The sequence below is a fragment of the Hyaena hyaena genome, unplaced genomic scaffold (genome assembly GCF_003009895.1).
Source record: "Hyaena hyaena isolate Hyena2069 unplaced genomic scaffold, ASM300989v1 scaffold_18, whole genome shotgun sequence".
NCBI classification, from domain to species: domain Eukaryota; kingdom Metazoa; phylum Chordata; class Mammalia; order Carnivora; family Hyaenidae; genus Hyaena; species Hyaena hyaena.
The window spans coordinates 570,798-591,730 of record NW_024080649.1 but is presented as its reverse complement, the minus strand read 5'-3'; the positions used below and the strand labels follow the sequence as shown (position 1 = coordinate 591,730).

Below are 20,933 nucleotides of genomic sequence, written 5' to 3'. Positions count from 1 at the left end.
TTTCGATTTTTCTCTTTAAGGCCAGAGGCTTCAGATTGGTTGGAGCCCCTGAGGTGCCCACTATGGGGAGCCAGGCCTCTGCCTCTTTCCACCCAGGCCTTATGTAGCAGGCTTCTCCCAGAGATCACCCAGAGATCTTGTTAATATATAGATGTGGCTTTGCTGAGTGCAGGGTGGGGCCTGAGAATCAGCATTTCTAACAAGCACCCTAGTTGGCCACCATCCTGGGGGGAGCACACTTGGAGGCATTAAGGCCTTAGAAGAAGCCAGCAGCCAGCCCGCAAGCTCTCCATCCTAATGCCTAGCCCTTTTCCTTGAGTTTTGTTCCTGTGGCTTCCTTGGGATCAGGAGAGCAAGAGCTCAGTCCTGCAGGCTTTCTTGGGGGTAGGTGGCCCGCCCTGGTGAAAGTTCTTCAGTGCAGGAGGTGGAGGTCCTGTTTCTGCATTCCTTGCTGTTTGTTCATTTCACATTTGTTGTTTCAGGTTTTAGTTGTTGGGAGTTTTGCTGTGTTTTCTTTGTTTTAAGGGTCTCCAGGTTTATTCCTCGGCCAGGAGAGGTACAGCCATAGGCCAAAGGTTTTCTGTGTGGAGGCACAGTGGAGTGTTCGTAGCCAGAGCTAATGAGGTGACAAGTGCAAGGTGGTGTGAATGTGGGTTTTCTTCTCGGTCGCTCTCCTTCCAGCCCCAGCTTTCCTTGATGCAGTGGGTCAGCCACAGTGAAGTGTTACTGAGAAAGGAGATGTTTTGAGAGTTTTCTGCTTCCTGCAGATACAGATTACTGTCCTTTTGAGCCTAAACCAAATGTGTGTACAACCGAGTTTGGCTGGATCCTTTGCCCTCTCCTAAAATAGGATATTTTGGTTCCCGCCTATGGTGAGTTTGGCTGGGTACTGGGAACCCCAACATGGCATGTGTGGAGAGTGAGCTACTGCCTGAGCTCATGCCTCCCCCCATCCTCTGATGCTTAAGGAAAAAGCTTCCCAGTGTGCCCTGACAGGGACAGCCCTTCCACGTGGCAGGGCACAAGTTGCTGCTGCCCCTTCAGTGTTGGGATTGGTCCTTTTCTCTTTCTTAAAAGCCACTGTGACCTTGGGGCGAGGGCCTGGGTGGAAGTGAGTCTGCCAGGCCCTTACTGGCATTCTGCATCCCCCAAAGCAAAATTTCTTGAAGGTATCCTTGCCTTTTGGACCTTGAACAAGTGGGAAGCTCTCCTAGGGAGAGACCTGCCTCTTCTGGGCCCCCCACCGCAGCGAGTTTGGGGCAGGCAGAATGTAAGTGCAATTATGCTGCTAGGGGTATGAGAGCATGGTGTTAGTTGCTAGAGGAAGATTCCAGTTACATAGCCTCCTTAATGACCAGGCACTTGTGAGGCGTGGGCACAGCACTGATGTGAAAAGCTGAAGGAGGCGAGAAGGACTCACATAGCTAAAGTGGCCACGCAGGCAATTGTGTGGCCCAAGCCCTGTGGGCTGAATAATTGAATGCCAAGGTTTTATCAGATTGGTTGGCATTTTCAAAGAACAGAAGTAGGGGAACTGAGTGGGGCCCAGCTGGAGAAATAACAGCTGACTCACCTGGGGCTGGTGGTCAGGGACATTGATTGAGACCCTGCATTTGAAACAGTACAGGTCCTCCTACCTCCCTAGCTAGCCTGGGGGCTGGGACTCTTCTCCTGCTCTGGTCCAGACTAGGACTCAGGCCTGGTCATGACCCTGAGAGCTGTGCCTTTCCTCTAGCTGAGGCAAAAGAGGTACTGGAGTGTCCAGAACAGCCCCCTCACTTGACAGACAGGGAAGGCGAGTGATGTAATGGACAGCATATGGGTTTGGGGGCTACAGAGACTAGCTTTAATTCCTGCTTTACTTTAATTAATTCCTGCTCAGACTGAGACTGTGTTTCACTGCTCTGGGCCTCAGTTTTCCTCATCTACAAGTTTGGGACTAAATTTGACTCTATGAGGTCTTGTGAAAACAAAAGACAATCATGTATACAGGGAGGCTGGCGTGTGAATGTGAGGTTTCTGTTCCAGCCTGTACTGTGCAAACTGGGGGCTCTGAGGGCCTCAGGGGGAAGATGGCCAGCAAACTGCACCAAGCAAAACAGCCAGCAGGATCCGTGTGGATCCAAGACCTCGTTTTTGCCACCCTGAGTAAGGGGACAGGACCGTGAAACCCTCTCAGTCCACCTATTCCACTGCTGGGGAGTCATGTGGTTGGATTTTCTGTAGAGAGGCGCCACTCACTGTGTGTTCCACTGTGTGGAAATAAAAGCAGTGGCTTGGGGTCACCAAGGTGGCTCAGTTAAGTGTCTGACTTTGGCTCAGGTCATGATCTCATTGTTTGTGAATTCGAGCCCCATGTTGTGCTCTGTGCTGACAGCTCAGAGCCTAGAGCCTGCTTTGGATTCTGTGTCTCCCTCTCTCTCTGCTCCTTCTCTGTTGTACTCTCTCTCTCTCTCTCAAAAGTAAATACACATTAGGGGCGCCTGGGTGGCTTAGTCGGTTGAGTGTCCGACTTTCGCTTAGGTCATGATCTCGCGGTTCGTGGGTTCGAGCCCTGCATCGGGCTCTGTGCTGGCTGCCAGCTCAAAGCCTGGAGCCTGTTTCAGCCTGTGACTCCCTCTCTCTCTGACCCTCCCCTGCTCGCGCTGTCTCTCTCTCTCCTAGAAATAAATAAAACATTAAAAAAAAAAAGTAAATAAACATTAAACAAAAATTTAAGGAGTGCATGGGTGACTCAGTCGGTTAAGCATCTGACTTCAGCCCAGGTCATGATCTCACTGCTCGTGGATTTGAGCCCTGCGTCAGGCTCTATGCTGACAGCTCAGAGCCCAGAGCCTGTTTTGTCTCCCTCTCTCTGCCCCTGGCCCACTCATGCTTTCTCTCCCCCCTCCAAAATAAATAAACATTAAAAAAAAAAATTAATGCCGTGGCTTGTTGGCGGTGCCCCATTCTGAGGCAGACACAGGCGGAGCAGGTAGAACTTCCAGGAGGAAAACTGCAAATATGGATAAAGCAGCACCTGGTGTCTGACATCCCTCAGAATCACGGAAACCAGGCCTCAGTTTCCTCACTCAGCTTAGCCAGTGACTGGTTGTCCTAGATCCCCCAGCACAGTGCTCCCAGCAACCCCAGAAGGGTTTCCTGGAGGTCTGTCTGCCGACCCTGCCTGCAGGGAGGCTCCACCCCTCCAGGAGAGCACTGGAAAGGGACGTCCTGCTTCCTGTCCACTCTCAGCCCTGTGGGGGAAGCTGCCAGTGTGGCTGGGTGGGGTGGGACCAGAGGGCCCCTGAGCCCCTCAGGACGCGTCCTGAGATCATCTGGAGCTGATTTTCAGGGGAGTAGCGGCTCCCAGGCAGGCCCCAGAGACCCCCGCAGGTGTGAGCCCCATCTCCGTGTCTCTGTGACCTTCCATGCACATCATGACACTTTTTTCTGGTAGTGTTGGTCTGGTTTTTCAGTTACCACTGGGCTGCACGTGTTCTGCATGGTGACCCAGTTCTGCGGTCGCATCCTTGGGGATCTTCCCAGCTCTGGGATTTGGCAGAATTTGCAGACACATGTGAAGTTCTCCAGGGCAAAGTCTGACTCCGACTGCGACCGCCTAGTGTTGGGCGACTTGGGAGGCTCTAGACAGCCCTGCCCCTCTGGTGCTGCTCTGCTGCTCCCTGGCCCACAGCCCTGTGTTGCTAGTCTGTTCTGTGCCTTCAGGCTGTTGGCTCTGTTTGTGTTTACTAGAGAAGGGGAGGGGCTGATTAGCAGCTTCTGTTTGGGAAAACCTCATTCCCTCCTAGTCAGTTTTGTTCTGGACAACAAAACTTGGTTTCCCAGCGAAGGAAACCACGGAAAACGCGTAAAGAGAGAGTGGTTTGATTTATTGAAATCAGATACTCTGAGCTGCAGCTAACTGAAACCCAGCTCCAAGGAGCCTGAATGATGAGGTCGTTACTGGTTATCTTAATGGCAGGCTTCAGGGTTGGTTTCATTCAGTGGCTCTCGCCCTGCTTTCCTACTCTTGTGTCTTGTTGTGTCCTCAGTATGATTCCCTCATGATGACGAAATGGCTGTGGCAGAACCAGGTCTCTCACTTGCTGGCCAGAGTAGGTGTCTTGGCAGTGGCTTTCCTCTGAGTGTGAGGAAGCATGGTGTCCATCAACCCCCTGCAAGCCTCTCTCACGTCTCACCGGCCCAGCCTGGCCACTCAGGGGATGCCTTGTACTGACTGATGCAGCTTGTGAGAGGAGAGTACTTCCCTTAGACCAGCTGGGCCTCCCCTGAAGCTTGGGATGCGGTCAGGTTTTCCTGGAACATTCAGGCCTGAATAAATAATGGGCTACTTTTTTTTTTTAGTGTTTTTTTTTTTTTACTTTATTTTTTTAATGTTTACTGCATTTTGAGAGCGCAAGCGGCGGAGGGGCAGAGGAAGAGGGAGACACAGAATCTGAAACAGGCTCCAGGCTCTGAGCTATCAGCACAGAGCCCAATGTGCGGCTTGAACTCATGGATGGTGAGATCATAACCTGAGCTGAAGTCGGATGCTTAACCAACTGAGCCACCCAGGTACCCCAGTAATGGGCTTTAAGGAGATAAGAAGAGAGACAGCCACCTGTCCTCACGCCATACCAACCTGTGGTCACAAAGTCATTACTTTTAGTTCCTGGCTTGTGTTGGCTTGGGTCCCCTCTGCAGTGTTAGAGGACTTCTTCCCACCGCTCTCCCCCACTCATTCCAGAAGCCCTTGCATGTTAGTCTGCTTGGGTCTCCGCCCCCTCTCCCCTTGCTGTTCTCTCGGGCACCTACGTTTTCCCACTGCTCCGCCCAGGCACAGCTGTTCTTCCTTGAGGACCTCATGGTGTCTCAGGGACTAGGGGCGAGTGTCCCTGTCCAGTTTGTGCCATGCCCTGTCATTTCGGCCCCAGGCAGGGCTGCTTGTGCCATTGGTCCCCTAGAGCACCCCCTCCAACTGTCTGAGCTTCTTGTCTCCGTCCATACCCACCCCTACACCCCCCCTTTCCCATCAGGTGGGAGTCCGTTCTCAGTGCCTGGCAGGGAGCCAGCTCCAGACCGCCCTTCCACTGGGCTCTTCTCCCGTCCCTGCTGTTCATCGGCAACCAGAAAGCCCCCTGTGCACACTGGGGCCTAGGCATGGCCATTGTCCCATCGCCAGTCCTGCTAGACCCTGTTCTGAGTGGATCCAAGCTGGTATCCAAGATGGTGGTGGGGTCTTAAAAGGGAGAATTCCCCTCCTAGGCCTTTGCGGATCACCCAGCCTTTGACAGGGCTGTGCCTCTAGCTGCTGGCCCTCTGTCTCTTCCCTGTTGGTTTCCTCTTGGGGCGGGGGAACCCTGCTGGAGCTGGGGAGAGACGCTTGGCCTCGTGGATGCTTGGAATGTTGTCTTGAATACTTCCTTCCTTTCTTTTTCAGTTCACATTTTAAACACGTAGTTATTTCTCCTCATCCCAAACCTTGATTTGAGAACCAACATGTTGCTGATTTTGGAAAATACAGAAGGGTAGAGAGAAAAAAAGTCTCCTATAGTCCCGCAGCTCAGAGAAAAGCACTGTATACATTTTGCTGTTTTTCTTCTCAGTCTTTTTTCAAAATGTGTGAACGAATTTTTGTGAAAATACAGTTGAGTCATATTATATACACAGTTTTACGTCCTGTTCTCATTGAACATTCGATTGTGAGCATTTTCCATGTGATTAAGTATTATTTTACAACATTGTCTTCAGTTACTTCATGGTTTACTGTTCTGCCGATGTGCCAAGGTTTCGTTTCTCATTATTTTAGGTGGTGCTATGGTGAGCATCTCTGATTATTTCCACGAAATAAACTTCTAGAGGTGGAATTGGTTTGCTGCTCCCCCTTCCAGACTGAGTGCTGTCCTTATCCTCCAGAAACAGGCTTCGGAGTCCCTTTCTCTGCCTGTAGTTCAGATCCCTAACGAGCTCTCCCATCGAGCTGTTCCATGACTCTTGCTGCATTAGACCATGAGCCGTCGCGCAGTGGCGGAGGGTCCGAGTGTTTCGGGCCCAATATCCCATGGATGGCACTGTACCGTGGTGCCTTGTGTCATGCCCTTTACACACAAGCCATCCACGGGTCCTTCTGATGAATAAAACCCTTAACTCTCGTTATAGTGGGAAGATGCCTGAAGTGGACTATGTGATTCTGTCAGAATGGTTTGATTGGATCGTGAGGAACATCGACGTGTCCATTGACTTGATAGGTGAGAGGCCCCTCCTGATCTCCCTCCCCCAGTGAGGATGTGCTTGGCCGGATGCCAACCAGCTGGGATGGTGGGCAGAGCCCTTACCACTGCTGATTCTTTTCCCACGTCAATTCAGCCTCCTCTCCAATGGCAGACAGAATCTGGGGCGTTTTGGTTCCTCCTCTAGAAGCACCCTGGCCTTTGTTACGCAGGCTGCTCTCCCCTGGTCCGTTGTGACTTGATGTTTTTCTCCTAGTTTATATGAGAAGGAGGAGGGACAGGACCTGGACGTTTACTGAGACCCACTGTGCCAGACCCTGTCTAAGCTTTGTGTATGCATGGAAGCTCATCCAGCCTCACACCGACCCTGTAGGGCTGGCGACATGGAAGGAAAACGAAAGTTGGGATGAGGCTTAAGATGCCTGTCAGTCCACACAGCTGGTCCGTGGTCAGGCTACGAGCTGGCTGTGGTCTATGTCTCCTGCCCAGAGCTGCTGGTGGATGTTTCTCTCCACGCCTTGCCCACACGCCTTCCTTCCCTTCCCCCTCCCCTCAGCTTTCACTTCCAACCATGAACGGAGTAGTTAGAACCACGTATTATTATTTTTTTTAATCTCAGTTTATCTGCGGACCACCCCTGAGACCTGTTATCAGAGGTTACAGATGAGATGCAGGGAAGAGGAGACGGTCATCTCCCTGGTAAGAGCTCTCTTTAACCCGCCTCAAGAGGACCCAGAAACCAGGTCGTTCACAGCCCGGCCCTTCCCTCTGTGAGATCACCATGCTGTTGTCACAGAGGAAGAAACAGGAACTGAGTGCCCTGGAGGCTAAACTCTGACTTCCTCTGTGGCTGGAGACCCTGTGCAGAGTCCAGACCCACCTCACTTCCTATGGCTCGGAACTCAGTGCTTGGCGCCCTCTGAGCTTGGAGGCATCCTTTCTCCCAGTCCGTGCCCAGGTGCCCCCAGGGCCCATCCTGTCCCCCTCCTAAAGGTTACTTGCCTGGGTGCCCAGCTCTGGATCCTCACTAGAACGTGCCTGCAGCTGCATCCCAACTGCTTCGTGCAGTGCTGGGCTCGGAGGTGGCCGTCTCTAGGACTTGCCCAGCATCTCGCCCTTCTGGGTTCTGGCGCAGGGCCACATGGACTCTAGTCAGGCCTGTTGTAACTGTTGGACTGGCCTCCGTGTCCTGGTCCTTAACTCCCCACATTCCCTCCAAAATCCGGTCTCCACCTTGCTGCTTGGGTGATGATTCCCAGCCACAAGCCCTCAATGCTTTGCTGCTGTCTGGGCTAAAGTCCCCATTGCCTGATTGGTGTGATCTCCCTCCACTCCCTGCTTTTCATGCTCTGGCCACAGAGACTAGTTGTGGCCACACACCCCCACCACCCCCCCCCACACTCATTCACCACATAGTTACATAAATGTGCCTTTGTGTGTAGTGGTTTCTTTTGCCTTCCAAGTTCAGCTCAGATGTCATCTTCTCCAGGAAGCCTTCAATAGCCTTCCCTCCATTGTGCCTCCCTGACCTCTGGGCTTATTATGATCACAGCCCTAAGGACAAGCATGTTGGAACTGTCTGTTTGTTCCCCATCCATCATCAAACTGTGAGCTTTTTAAGATTAGATCTTATTCCCTCTGCATCCCCAGCCTGATTCCCAGGGCTTGGCACCTAGGAGTTACTCAGTCAGTACTGAACTGAATGCCCTACGTGAATGCCCCTGGCAGTACACAGAGAGAGGCTGACAGGCATTTACTGGGATGTCATGGGGGTCTGAGCTCAGGATGGGCTGGACTGGGGGCCCTTAAGAGCTGTCCAGCTCCTGAGGTCTGCCTAGACTTGCTTTCCATGGCCTCAGCCATGAAGGCATGGGCCTTCCTCTAGGCGGCTCCTTTGAAATCCAGAGACAGGAGTGAAGGGTGCAGTGGAGCGGGGCTGGGCCAAACCAAGGTAAGGCACGGCCGCTCTGTGTGGTGACACAGACGTTCCGAAGAAATGACAAGTCTGGAGTCCCTCGAAGCCATTAGCCAAGCTCTTATCCTAACATTTTTGACCCGGCCTCTAGGACAAATCTTTGTTGCCAAGGGAGAACTCAGTGGTGGATAAGAAGGTGGCAGTGCGGTTTCCCTGAGAGCTGCGGGGCCGGCAGGAAATTGCTTCTTGGGGAGGTGGTCACAGGCAGCCGGAGCACCTTGGTTTGTGCACGTGGAGTGTGTGCTGTCCAGTCCTGTCCGTGCAGAGGCACGAATGGCTTAGGGCCATGTTTGGGTCTCTTGTCCCTTTGGTTCCACCTTGTGGAGCTTTCTGAAGTTGGTCCTCATGGTCTGGAGGGTCCACAGGTTATAAGTTGTCTGAGGTGGCGGGAGCAGCAGGAATGGACTCCCCAGGCCGGTGAGGGTCACTGTCCTCTTAGAGGGAAGGTCAGAGGGGAGGGGTCAGAGGCTGCCCAGGGCTGAGCTGTCCGGCCGTGGAGTGGCCATGGAACCCACTAGGAAGGCACTGATGGCCCTGCTGTGGGAGAAGTGGCAGGAAATGTGAGAAGCCAGGTGGCAGGGTGTGCACGGGCACCAGTGGGGCGGGGGGTGGGGGGGCACTGGCTCGCGCGCAGCCCGAGTGAAGCCTCTGACTGTCCCCACGCCCAGTCTGGCTGGCCAAGCGGCTACACTTAACTGCCATCTGCCTGGGCCGGGTCAGCAGTCGTGGGCTCCTTTGTCCAAACCACTGCCCCATGGTCATCGACATTCATGCCCCTGCCCGAGACCCTTGGTGGAAAGGTTTGCCCCCCTCGCTGCTCCTGACAGCCTGTGTCTGTGTGTGTGTGTCTGTGTGTTTCCTGGCAGGAATACCTGGATGCTATTCACCGCCTCTATGAGGAGTGGCTCTTCAAAGGAGGCCTTTTCCCTGTGGCAGCCCCTGTTCTGGTAAGTCCCCCTGGCAGGGTAGGAGATTGTTCTAGAAGGAGGAGTAGCCCAGGGAATGTCAGCCACTGTGCAGTCTGGGGAAGCACGAGGTCTTTCAGAGCTGGAGGATTGAGAAGGAGGAAGCAGGGAGGATGGGTAGGGCTCTTTCTCTGGCCCAGGCCCCACTCTGGACTGAGCCTCAGAGTTAGTTGGACAGGTCTGAGAGAAGGTGACCTGTCCCAGGGTCATTACACTGGTGGCCACGGTAGCATTCACTTATCCAGCCTCGTTAGTGAAGGAGTGTCCCAGATGCCTGAAGTTTCCAGTCATGCGTTTTGGCTGTAAGCACTCGAGCTGGTGGTCTTTGCGATGCTGCCCCCCTTCTTCAGTGGGTAGCAGGCGCAGAGCCTCACTGCACCCTTTCTTGGTGACCCAGGGCATGTGGAGGAGCACCAGTGCCGTCCTGGGCTGTTACCCAGCGATGCCTTTAGGAGGTGCTGAGGTGTGTAGGACTGTTTGCCCCAGACCACTCACGTGTGTGAGCTCCCGCGTTGGCTTTGTGTAGCAGCCCCCTGTTTTCCTGCTGACACACGCCACTTCTAACTCTGTCGCCGTTTCTGCCCTGTCCGCGTTTCTTGCTTCCCTGACCCCTTGTTTTCTGATTTGCTGCTCCTGAATTTCTTGAGGCAGGCAGGTAGAAGCTGAGACCGTTGGGAATGTGTGCACAGCGTGGGATGCGAGGGAGGGCCGCACACAAGCTCTTGTGTGTGGCCTGAGGGACATCTGTTTGGCTTCTCAAGTACTTCTACTCATGGCGCTTCTGAGCCAGGAGGTTGCTGGAAAGTGAGATATTACTGTGCTGGATTTTTGAAGAAGTAAAATCTATTCTACCCCCCTCTCCCCACCATGATTGGATAATATAACACGATGGGAGAAAAGCATCATTCGTGGGCTGGCTGCAGGGACCGCTGTAGTGGATTCGTAAGTGAAAACATAGCTGAGAATGTGAATTGACCTCGAATCAGGTGCTGTTTTGCTTCAAAGCTCCCATTTTATCTGCCTGTGACCTTGGGCTTCTCTGCCTCTCCCCGCCTCGTCCTGCCTGCCTCCACCTCTTGCCCTCTTCATCGTGAAGGGAGGAGGATGTTGAGGTCAAGTGCAACCCTTTGACCCGTGTGTTTAATTTCCAGGTGATCGAGGCTGACCATGACAGGAAGAAAATGTTAGAACTCTTTGAACAAAACCGGGACCGCATACTAACTCCAGAGAATCAGAAATATGGCTCATAGGACAGGAAAGATCATGCCAGAAAAATGCCCACCGCTGCCAAGTTAGCTATTAGGAGCAATTTGGAAAAATCCGCTTTCTAGAGGGCTTTATATTTGGACACGTTGTTTTCCTGATGGTCTCTTCCTCTTTGCTAGGGTCTTCATCCTGGGTCTCTGGGTCCTTGCAGGTAAATGACAAATGGGACCAGTGGGTTTGTCATGCTCTTTGGTGTTCGTAGCCTTACATTCCCCCGGTGCCTCTCTTCATGGTTTCCCACTGCTGGGTCCCCTCTGATTATGGGAAGAGCCTCCTGATGGATTTGGGGTGTCTAATCCTTCCCGCCACCCAGGAGGTTGAGGCAGTGGCCCTTACCTCCCAGAGAGGAAGTTGAAGCTCAGAGAGGCTATGGGGCTCCCCAGAGTCACACAGCCAGTGACAGTGGAGTTGGCACACTTCAGACTTTTGACGACTGAAACATTCTCTGCCTCTCATCCTGAGAGCCTGTCTTCCCCTGCTAGAGATCTCACGTCCATGTGGGGAGAGCCACCAGTGCGTGGAGCCAGCATCCTCATTTTTGCATTATTTAGCAGTTCTCGAGGACAGTAGGCATTCCTAGACCTTCACAAAATTGTGCTGTGTTTGGCTTGAGCCCAGTGTCCGGTGGTTTCCCGGCATGAGACTGTCACGGCATTTACCACCTCGTCACCTGGACTTCCATGTCCTTGGGAGAATCATGCTTTGGTTCTGCATGGTGCGTGGTCTCCTTGGTGACAAAGGCCTGTCCTGAGCTGCTACCAATTCCATGTCAGGGAAATGGCTTTTGCTGCCTGGGTGCTTTGCCTGGTGCCAGGCTGGGGCAAGCGGCCACCAGTGCCCTGGCTTCTGAGGCTCCCTTGGTCTGATGGCCTTGCGTGAAGAGCTTTGTCCTTGGAATTACTGAGAGTCTGTAGCCTGTGTGAGAGACCCAAGTGGCCTTAAGTCTTTTTGAAATGTTTTTTTCATGAAGGGAACACCTCGAACCGTAGAGCATGAACTCATCTTTATTGGTTCAGAAAATATCTTAGCTTCTCTCAGCTGCAACAGGACATCAAAGCCATAGCTGTCTCTTGAGTCCAGTGGGAAGTAAGAGAGAAAGAACATTCTCTTAGGAGACAGTGTGGACAGGAAGGTCAGGGCTTGCAAGCAAAGGCTCTTGGAGCACTGGTACTCTGGATATTTTGGAAGTGGGTGGAGAGAAGAATACTGTTGTCAACATGGAGAAGGGTCAGTTGTGAGCTTTGGAGAAACGGCCACAGCTCTCCTGAGCAGCAGTTGGTGTAAACGAAGGTTGGAAAGCCTCGTCCCAGCCTCTGCGGGAGTGTGGCGCCTGTGCATGCCGCTTTCTGACTCCACGGGCGCTAAGGTGCTCTGGTGCGCCAGTCCCAGAGGGAGCATTAAGGGGGCAAGGCTGGGACTCCTGGACCAATCTTGGGCTATGCGGGCAGAATGAGGGGCAGCCCCGTGGGGCCGTGTCTCTCAGCCCAAACGTCAGTGCCTGACTAGACGCCCAGGGGAGGCAAGAGCCTATGCTGCTGGGGATCTTGATGAGCCAGGGCAGTCTTTGGGAAATTGTAGATGAACAGTCTAGTATTTTCCCCACAGCTCAATTTGAGCATCTGTTTTGGAGGAAATGTGATTTTAAAAAATAAGCCTTGCTCTGTGGTAGATCTCAATAAATCCTTCACTGAAAACCTGAGGTTAATTTTGGAGTGGTTCTCAGCCAGTGATTTTAGCTCCCTGCAGCATCCTTTTGCCCATAGGGTAATATGTTTTCATTTTCTAAACCCTGTCTTTCCTTATGTGGGATGTTTGGGTCCAAAAGAGCTCGCCATCATCTTGCTCGGGCATGATGGAGAGGATGCTGCGTACCTGCTGCGGCCAGTGCGGGTGATAGAAATCTCTCAGCCCATGTGTATCACACAAAATGGCTGGTGCCCAGCTTGCACATACGAGGGTTGCCTTCCCTATGTGGCAGGCAGGGCTGGAGACATCACGGGTCACGGAGCAGGGCAGGAGAAGGGCAGATGGTACATGGTAGGCACGAGACCTAGTTTTTAGAGCAGAGGAAGATGCCCCCCAGGGACTCCCAGGAATGGCTCAGAGGAGCATGGCAGGGGCTGGCTCCTTGAATTGCTAATGGGCAAGCCAGGGCAGTGACATTCCAGATTTATTGATGTTGCCCCATTCTTACCCTTAGGTGGGGTTCTGTAGGGCGATTCATGAGTACACCCCAGAGTTGCCTCAGCTGCTTTGACTTGTGGTACTTAAAAGAAAATCTTGAATAGCATATACACCTTCTTGTACTCAGCATGTTTAGTGAAATAATTCTAATTTATACTTAAGCTTTTTAATTTTATATGCAAAATGCATAATTAGAATAATTCAAAATTTGTTCATGTACCTGGTGATTAAAAGAAAATGAGAAGTGTATTTCTGTTTCACATAAAAGGACGGACGTGGGTGATCCAGGGCTGGTGTGGTGGCTCCGAGGCCATTGGGTCCCCGGCTCTCTCTCTGGGTTTCTCTTCCCAGTTCAACTTCCTGGTTTGTGGCTTCCTTCCTCCAGGGACTTCCCTGTCCAGGATGGTGCCAGAGCTCCTACTCTGGCTAATGATGGCATCAGGACATATTGTCTGTCCCCCAGTCACACTTTAATTCTAATGTGGATGAGGACCTTTGCAAGGCACAACTAAGATATGCCAGAAGGTTCTAACAGGATTTTGCTAGAGGCCTTAGAGGTTAGGAGGGAAGCCAGGACCCACAGGCTGGGCCACAGATGGGATGTCAGTGCTGTGGCACCCCTGACCCCACCTCTCCCTCCTTTGTCCCTCACATCATCTTACCCTCACTGTCAGGGACCGCAGTGTCCTCAGCTCAACCTGCCTCCTGTGCTGGGCATAGCTAGGAGAGGGCAGAGGCCACCGGTGCAATGCACTCCCACAGCTTGGCTCTCAGGAGGCCCTCCCTAAACGGTGGGCCCTGGGAAAGAATGTCACTTTTTGTTTCTCTTCCTGTCCTCTTTCATTTCCACCTGAGTCACCCACCTAGATAAGTGTCCCTGTCCTCGCCTGTGAAATGCGTCAGTCAGAGACCTTTAACTGGGACTCCCCCAGACCCCCGCCATCAGACCTGGGGAGGGCTTGAAGTATGTACAACTCTTTAGAAAAGGTAGAAGATGTTTCCAGAACCTGCCTAGCCTTGGGTGCTGTTGAATCTGTGCCATCTTGTTTAGAGCCCTGGGGCCGGATGGGGGAGCTCACATCAAATGCTTAAGTATCTGTAGAATGAGTAATACTCATCCCTGTGGCCTCTCCACCCAGAAGAATTACAGTTATTAAAGTAATTGACGAGCTCTTGGAAATGTCAGCCATCCATTGTTGAAACTCTAATAATAATAATATCCCGCCTGGTGCCTCTAAGCTTTGGTGGTGGATTACTCACCCAGGGCCCCAGGGTCACCGGCACAGGGCTTTCTTTTCCTAATAACCCCAACCCCGCAGCTCCTCTAAGAAGGCGGAGTGAACTCCTTGTTCCTTTAGTTTACATAAGATAGTGAGCTTGCCAGAGGCTGTCATTAAACAGACACTAAGAGAGCCAGTCTTGTGGAATCCTTGTTTGCTGCTGTCTTCCTGAATTTCTGCATTTCTTGGCTTTTTCCTCTTCACGGCTGGGGTCCATGGATCACAGGTTTTCTGGAGAGAGTATCAGGTGTTCTGAGAAAAGAGGGTTCTGTAGTTCATGAAATTTGGGAAGACCCACCTGGGTACTTTCTCTAAGATGCACAAGCTACATTAGATAAACTGAAGAAGTCCTGCGATAAAAACACCTTTTCACCCTTACTTAAGCCAGGGATCTCCAGAAGTGCTAATGTTCCGTGGGACACGCATTGGGAAAAGCACTGTTTTAGGGACTCTGCAGCTACTGCTGACTCTTGGCTTTTTTGCCTTTGGGGATCTTAGCTACTGGTTCCCAGCTTCAGGGCATCTGAATCCCCTGGAGGGCATGTTAAAACATGGATTACTAGGTCCACCTGCAGAGTTTCCAGCTGAGTGGAATCCAGTTCTGGGGTGGGCCCGAGAATCTGTTTTCTAACACCATTCCCAGGGACGATGAGTCCAGGGACCACCCTTTGAGAGCTATCTCCCTTGGTTTAAGTTTCTAGGATTGGACATCCCAGAGTTCCAAGAAAACTTGGCTCTTTGTTGGTTGTTGAATGTCTTGTGAATGTTGGTTATCTTATCTGCCAAATGGGAGCATTGCTCATTTCTCAGGGCTGTAAGGGTAACTGACCTGGCATATATATGGAAGGGGTCAGACCAGCCCCTGGTATACAGTAAGTGTCCCGTAAATGTTAGTTCATCTGATGTTTCCTGGAAACCTGGCTGGAATGCAGATCATTGGCCGAGTAATGGCAGCAGCTGTAGTGACTGGCACTTTCCGTCAGAGCGGCATGGGTACCCGCTCTCACCAGTTAATTGGGACCACCTTGCCTGATCTGTTCAGTAGGCACAGGTCACAAGCCTGGTTGAGGCCGACTTTCGGGACTTTACCTCTGAAAAGTGTCTCATGGCCTTTCTAGAATAATGGAGTACGGGGCAAGCAACTGGCCTTTCTTTTCTTTTTATAAATGCTTGTTTCTCATGGGACTCTGATCTGCGCCTGGAATCCTGAGGCGTGAGAGGGAGGGTAGGGAGAGACACAGCTGTTCCTCAGGCCGTGAGAAGGGACGCCGCTTCTCGTACCAACAAGGCTCTGGAGTTCCTTACACAATAAACTGATGGTATTCTTACTTCTTGGCAGACCTCTTTCTCCATGGGCTTAGGTGACCTCTCACTCACCCTTTCCCTGATGCACAGAGCAGATTTATTTGTTGCCAGGGATGGGTAGATGTCGACAGCACCAGGCTCATCTTGGGAAATGACCAGAAAAACGAACAGCGACCAGCTGTTAAATGTTAAGTGAATCTTAACTTTTGGGATCCACTTGGCTTTGTGGATGGGACTTGGGCTTTGGGGTCAGAATATGGGCTGGGATCCCAGTTTCCCTGGTTATTAGCTGCAAGACCTTGGGCAGGTTGCTTCTCTGGTCCTATTTCTTCCTCCCTTGGAAATTGGGGTTCTGTGTTCTCCCTCATGAGGAGAGAGGCTGCACAGACTACAAAGGGGGTAAGTTAAATGAGTGATGGACACAGAGGGTCTGGAGCTGTGCCAGTCTATTCCTTACTCTTCAAACCCTTTCCACCTCTCTAGCTGGCTGGAGAGGAGACCAGACTTTCTTGCACCTTCCTGGAGGGGGAAATATTTATCAGGACTATGGAGGAAATAGTATTTCAGCATCTTTGCAATCTCTTCCCAGGCAATCTGTCAGCAGGCCTCTGTTCTCTCCCTATCTTGTGACAGTACTCCCCCTGCATCAGCTGTATGCCAGGCCCTGTGCTGGCTGACAGGTGCACACTGCTGGCCAGGACAGACACCTCCCTCCACTCACGAAGCATGTAGTTTAGTCCTCATAGCTACTCCACCTCCTGAAATAATCCCCAAGAAGACCCACACTGAGGCAGGAGGGCACCGGCAGCCTCAGCACTCCCTTCTGTTGGGGTAGAGATTTAATGCCAAAGAATCACTGATAAAACCAACACCAACTATAGAATTTTAGTGAAGTAGCAGGATATAACATTAGCATATGCAAACAATAAATAGGTCATAATGGTAGTAAAAATCCCATTTACAATGGTAACAAGATTAAATACTGTGCTTAACAAGATAGATACGAAAACATGTAAGTGCTAAAGCACTCCTCAAAGACCTCAAATAAGACTTGAACAAATGTGAAGACCTCCCATTCTTGGATAGGGGGACTCAACATAAGATGTCTGTTCTCCCTAAATTCAATTACAGCTTTAATGCTATCTGCTGTCTCAATAGAAACACCACGGTCTATTTTATGGAATTATACACATTAAAGTTTATATAGAAACACACACATTCAGGGGCGCCTGGCTGGCTTAGTCGGTTAAGCGTCCGACTTTCGCTTAGGTCATGATCTCGCGGTTCGTGGGTTTGAGCCCCACGTCGGTCTCTGTGCTGACTGCCAGCTCAGAGTCTGGAGCCTGTTTCAGAGTCTGTCACTCCCTCTCTCTCTGACCCTCCCCTGCTCACGCTGTCTCTCTCTCTCTCTCCTAGAAATAATAAAAATATATTAAAAAAAAAAAAACACACACACACATTCAGGAATAACCAGGAAACCACTGGGAAGAGAAGAACTCCGATGAAGGACTAGCCTTACTAGACAGTAAAACACACTGTAAAACCTGTATCATTGAAACAGTGTGGTATTGATGCATGAATAGATAAGTAGAGCAGTGGAATAAAATAGTCCAGAAATAGACCTAAGTACATATGGAAATTTACCTGATAAAGATGCCATCTCAAATCATTGGGGTAAAGATGGACTTTTTAACAAAAATGGTGGCTGAGGTGACCATTTGGAAAAAGATATCCGTATTTTAATGCCATATAAACTCCAAGGGGTTAGGGAGCTAAATGTACAAGTTGGAACCATTCAAGTACCAGAAGAAAATGTGGATGAATTCTTCTCCAAAACCTTGATGTAGGGAAAGCTTCCTAACGATGATTCAAAGTCCAGGGGCAACCAAATGTCAGTCATTCTGGCTAAGTAAAAAATTTTTTAAATTTTGTGATAAAACCCAGCATGAACAAAGTCAAAAGACAATCAATAAACTGGGAGAAAAAAATGCAACCTATGTAACAGACAATGGGCTAATATTCCTAAATATCCATGAAGAATTCTTTAAAAATGAAGGACAAAGGACCAAAAACCAAATAGAAAAAAAAAAAAAAAGAGAGAAAGATGTGAAAGACAATTTACAAAAAAAGATACAAAAATGACCCTTAAACATGTGAAAAGTACATTCACTCAGAAAAAAGCAAATGCTATGGTCTGAATATTTGTAGTCCCCCCTCATTCATATGTTGAAAGCTGAATGTCCAAGGCCATGCTATTAGGAGCTGGACCTGAAGGAGGGGAAGATTGGGCCGTGAGGGCAGAACCTCATGAATGGATTCAGTGCTGTTGTGAAAGGGACCCCACAGAGCTCCCCATGCCTCTTCCACCCTGTGGGGACACAGCAGGAAGTCGGCAGTCTGCAGCCCAGCAGAGGGCCTTCACCACAACACCACCTTACCGGCACCATGATGTTGGACTTGCAGCCTCAAGAACTGTGAGAAATAAATTACTATTGTGTATAAGCCACTGATGTGTAGTATTTTGTTACAAAAGCCCAGATGGACTAAAAGAACACTGACATACCATTTCTCACCCACCAGACGGGTGGGGGTGGGGGGGACCACATTCTTCTGGTGAGGCTGTGGGGAACAAGTACTCACATACATCGCTGGTGGGAGTGTAACTTTGTACAGCCCTCCTGGAGAGAAGTTTGACAACATCTAACAAAGTACATATGTACTTACGCTGAGTCCCACTTTTGGTATCAATATACACTTTCTACAATATGAAAATATCTATGCACAAGGTTATTTATTGCAGCATTGGTTTTAACTGCAAAATAACTGGAAACAGCCTAAAGACCTATACATAACAGAGTGTTCAAACTATGGCACAGCCACGCAGTGGAGTGGAAAAAAGAATGAGGAAGCTTTCTCTGAACAGATCTGATTTCCAGGACATAAAGCAATGTTGAGTGAAAAAAAGCAATGTCCAAATGAGTATGTATGGTACACTATCCTTTATAGAAGAAGAGACCTAAAAAAATACACAGATGGAGGGGCGCCTGGGTGGCTCAGTCAGTTAAGTGTCCGACTTCTGCTCAGGTCATGATCTCACTGTTCATGAGTTTGAGCCCCGCATCGGACTCTGTGCTGATAGCTCACAGCCTGGAGCCTGCTTCGGATTCCCTGTCTCCCTCTCTGCCTGTGCTCTGTTGGTGCTTGTCTCTCCCTCAAAAATAAATAAAAGCATTTAAAAATTAAGAAAAAAAAAACAGATGCAAAGGAAATGAAAGATGATCCAGAAACTAAGTAGATTGGCAGGCAGAGGCTGGAGAGAGGGAAGGATGCAATGTGGTTGCAGGGAGGGGAAGAGAGTGACACTTGTGTATTTTGGGTCACATTACCCCCAAAATAAACAAACAGGATCAACTAGGATGTAGGAGGACTGGAAAATGGAATACAGACACAGCTGGCCCTAACGGCATCACAAGTGAAAAGCGACCACACCAGAGGGGTGGGGAAGTAAAGAAGTCGCCTAAGTAACTGTGGAAAACAGTATCTTGATGCAGCGAGAGTAAAGGCAAAAATTACTCTTCATAAATGCTGTGATAGAGTTTTAAAAGCATTTCTCACAGAGGTGTGGTTAAGCAGTTCTAAAACTATAGTACTAGACCTGAACAAACAAGTAGACTGTAGATGAAGAGAGCCAGGTTTCATTCTCTTCTACAGAAAGACGTTATAAATAAAAGGGGTCAGGTAGAATCAACCCGGTGTTGGGTTAGAACCAGAGGTATCAGTATAAACTCATGGTCTTAAAATTCTATATAGATATGGAAATAAACTCACATATGTATATGCCTGGGTTAGTACATATCCATATGACTGTCCCCTGAGTGGGCTTGGAAGCAATGACACCTCCTGACAGCACACCTGGCACCTGGCCCAGTGTCTAAACATCGTTCTCCAGTAAGAGGAACCAGGGCTCCTAGGACAAGTGGCTTATTGCAGGGGTGCAGCAGGTTAGTATCACCAGTAATAAGATGAACTCTTTGATAAGATGCACCAAGGACACAGCGTCATTTTTTAATGGTGTTCTTGCCAAAAATGCATAACCTCACTTCAACTCTAAAAAAACACCAGACAAATCCAAATTGAAGGACATTCAGCAAAATCAGTATTAGGTTTAGACCAAAAGCATCAAGATGAGGACAGACAAAGCTAAGGCTAAGGAACTGTTACAGACTCGGGGAGATGAAGGAAGAAGGACAAATGGTGTGTGGGGTCCTGGAAAGGGTCCTGGAATAGAGAAAGGGTATTAATGGGAAGACTGGTGACATTTAAAAAAACGTTTGTAGTTTAGTTAATGATACTATCTCCATGTTAATTTCCTGTTCCTGATCATCACACTGTGCTTACAGAAGATGTTGATTTTAGGAGATGCAAGGTGAGGGTTCCAAGGGAATTCCTTGCCTTATTTCACAACTTTAAATCTCAAGTTAGTTAAAATAACTACCTTCAAGGGAAAAAAAGCAGAACACAACACTATAAATACTACAATCCCAAATTTAGAAAAAAAGACCGAAAGGAATTGCGTTAACACCATAACATTGGGTGTCTCCCAGTGGTGGATATTCTGGTAACGTCTGCTTTTGTTTTTATATCCATCTGTATTTTCTAAGTTTTCTACTCATTTGATGTATCCCTGGAAGCAGTGGTGAATGAGACAAGATGAAGTTTCTCATCGAGCTTATATTCTAGGGGTGGGGGAATGGAAAATGATTAAGTACATTTAAAATGTCTTTGCAGAAAATTAAGCTGATGCGATAGATGGGCGGCCATGGAAGGCCTCTCCGGAAGGTGACATTTAAGGTGAGTTGTGAATAACAAGAAAGGTATAGATGGGGTTCGAAGTGGGGAAAGGAACAGTTTGCACAGAGGCTGGGAGGTAGGGGTGGGCTTAGCTTGTTCAAGAACCTATAAGAGGCCAGTGTGTCTTGTCTGCAGTGGGCTGGGGGAAGGGTAGGAAATCAGATCCGAAGGATGGTTAGGGGCCTCTGGGGCTTGGTGTTGCCTTGGGAGCCCCTGGGGGAAATTGAGCAAGAGAATCATAGGACTTGGTTCAGACAGGATCCTCTGGCTTTAGCTCCTGAAGCGATGGGGTCATTTGCTTGGAGGGGAAGGGGTGGGAATACCGTGGGGAGAGCAGCACCTCTTGTACCCACTTGTGAGGTACGTGTGCACATGTGGGGCCAAGAGATGGCTGGGAGAGGGGATGCCCGCAGCCCAGATGAGTGGAGCCCCTGAACTGACCCATGGATGGGGAGCTGGCTTGTGATCCTGCGCTCCCAGGTATGGTTTTGTTCTCTGTGAACCAGAAGTTAGCAGAGAGAGAAGGGAGGCTGACAGAGGAGTGTAAGCGCATTAAGGGTGTATTAGTTATCTACACAGCTGTTTTAATATGTCCTGTGACAGTTACCTTGAGGATGCTGGAGGAAACTGCCCCTCAGAGCTGCCCAAGGACACACAGTGGAGATGGGAAGGGACAGGAAGCCACCCCCAAGGGAGACACTGAGGGGCCCTGTGCACACCTCGCCTCACCTCCCTGATACTTCCCAGCCTCCTGTGAGTAGGTCTGACCACACTCACTTTACAGATGAGGAAACAAGGCTCAGAGAGATGGAGCAAGTGGCCTGAAGTCACACAGTCAGTGAGTGTCAGGGCTGGGACTTGAGATCAGAGGGATTGCTTAGCAGATTGGTCCCTA

The 20,933-nt window shown here is 50.0% G+C and overlaps 1 protein-coding gene across 4 annotated transcripts in view; it reads left to right on the top strand.

Moving 5' to 3' along the window:
• TK2 (thymidine kinase 2) overlaps positions 1–20,038 on the top strand; it is a 35,455-nt gene extending 15,417 nt beyond the window's left edge. For 2 of the 4 annotated variants that reach the window (XM_039222084.1, XM_039222107.1), the window contains 5 exons: positions 6,142–6,230; positions 6,832–6,911; positions 9,054–9,134; positions 9,550–9,615; positions 10,304–12,849. In XM_039222084.1, coding sequence (XP_039078015.1) covers positions 6,142–6,230; positions 6,832–6,911; positions 9,054–9,134; positions 9,550–9,615; positions 10,304–10,402 — 415 coding nt within the window. In that variant the 3' untranslated portion in view covers positions 10,403–12,849. Of the gene's footprint in view, positions 1–6,141; positions 6,231–6,831; positions 6,912–9,053; positions 9,135–9,549; positions 9,616–10,303; positions 12,850–19,975 lie in introns of those variants that run through there. The other 2 variants (XM_039222101.1, XM_039222093.1) reach the window with 2 other exon arrangements.
• The last annotated feature ends 895 nt before the right edge of the window (positions 20,039–20,933 follow it).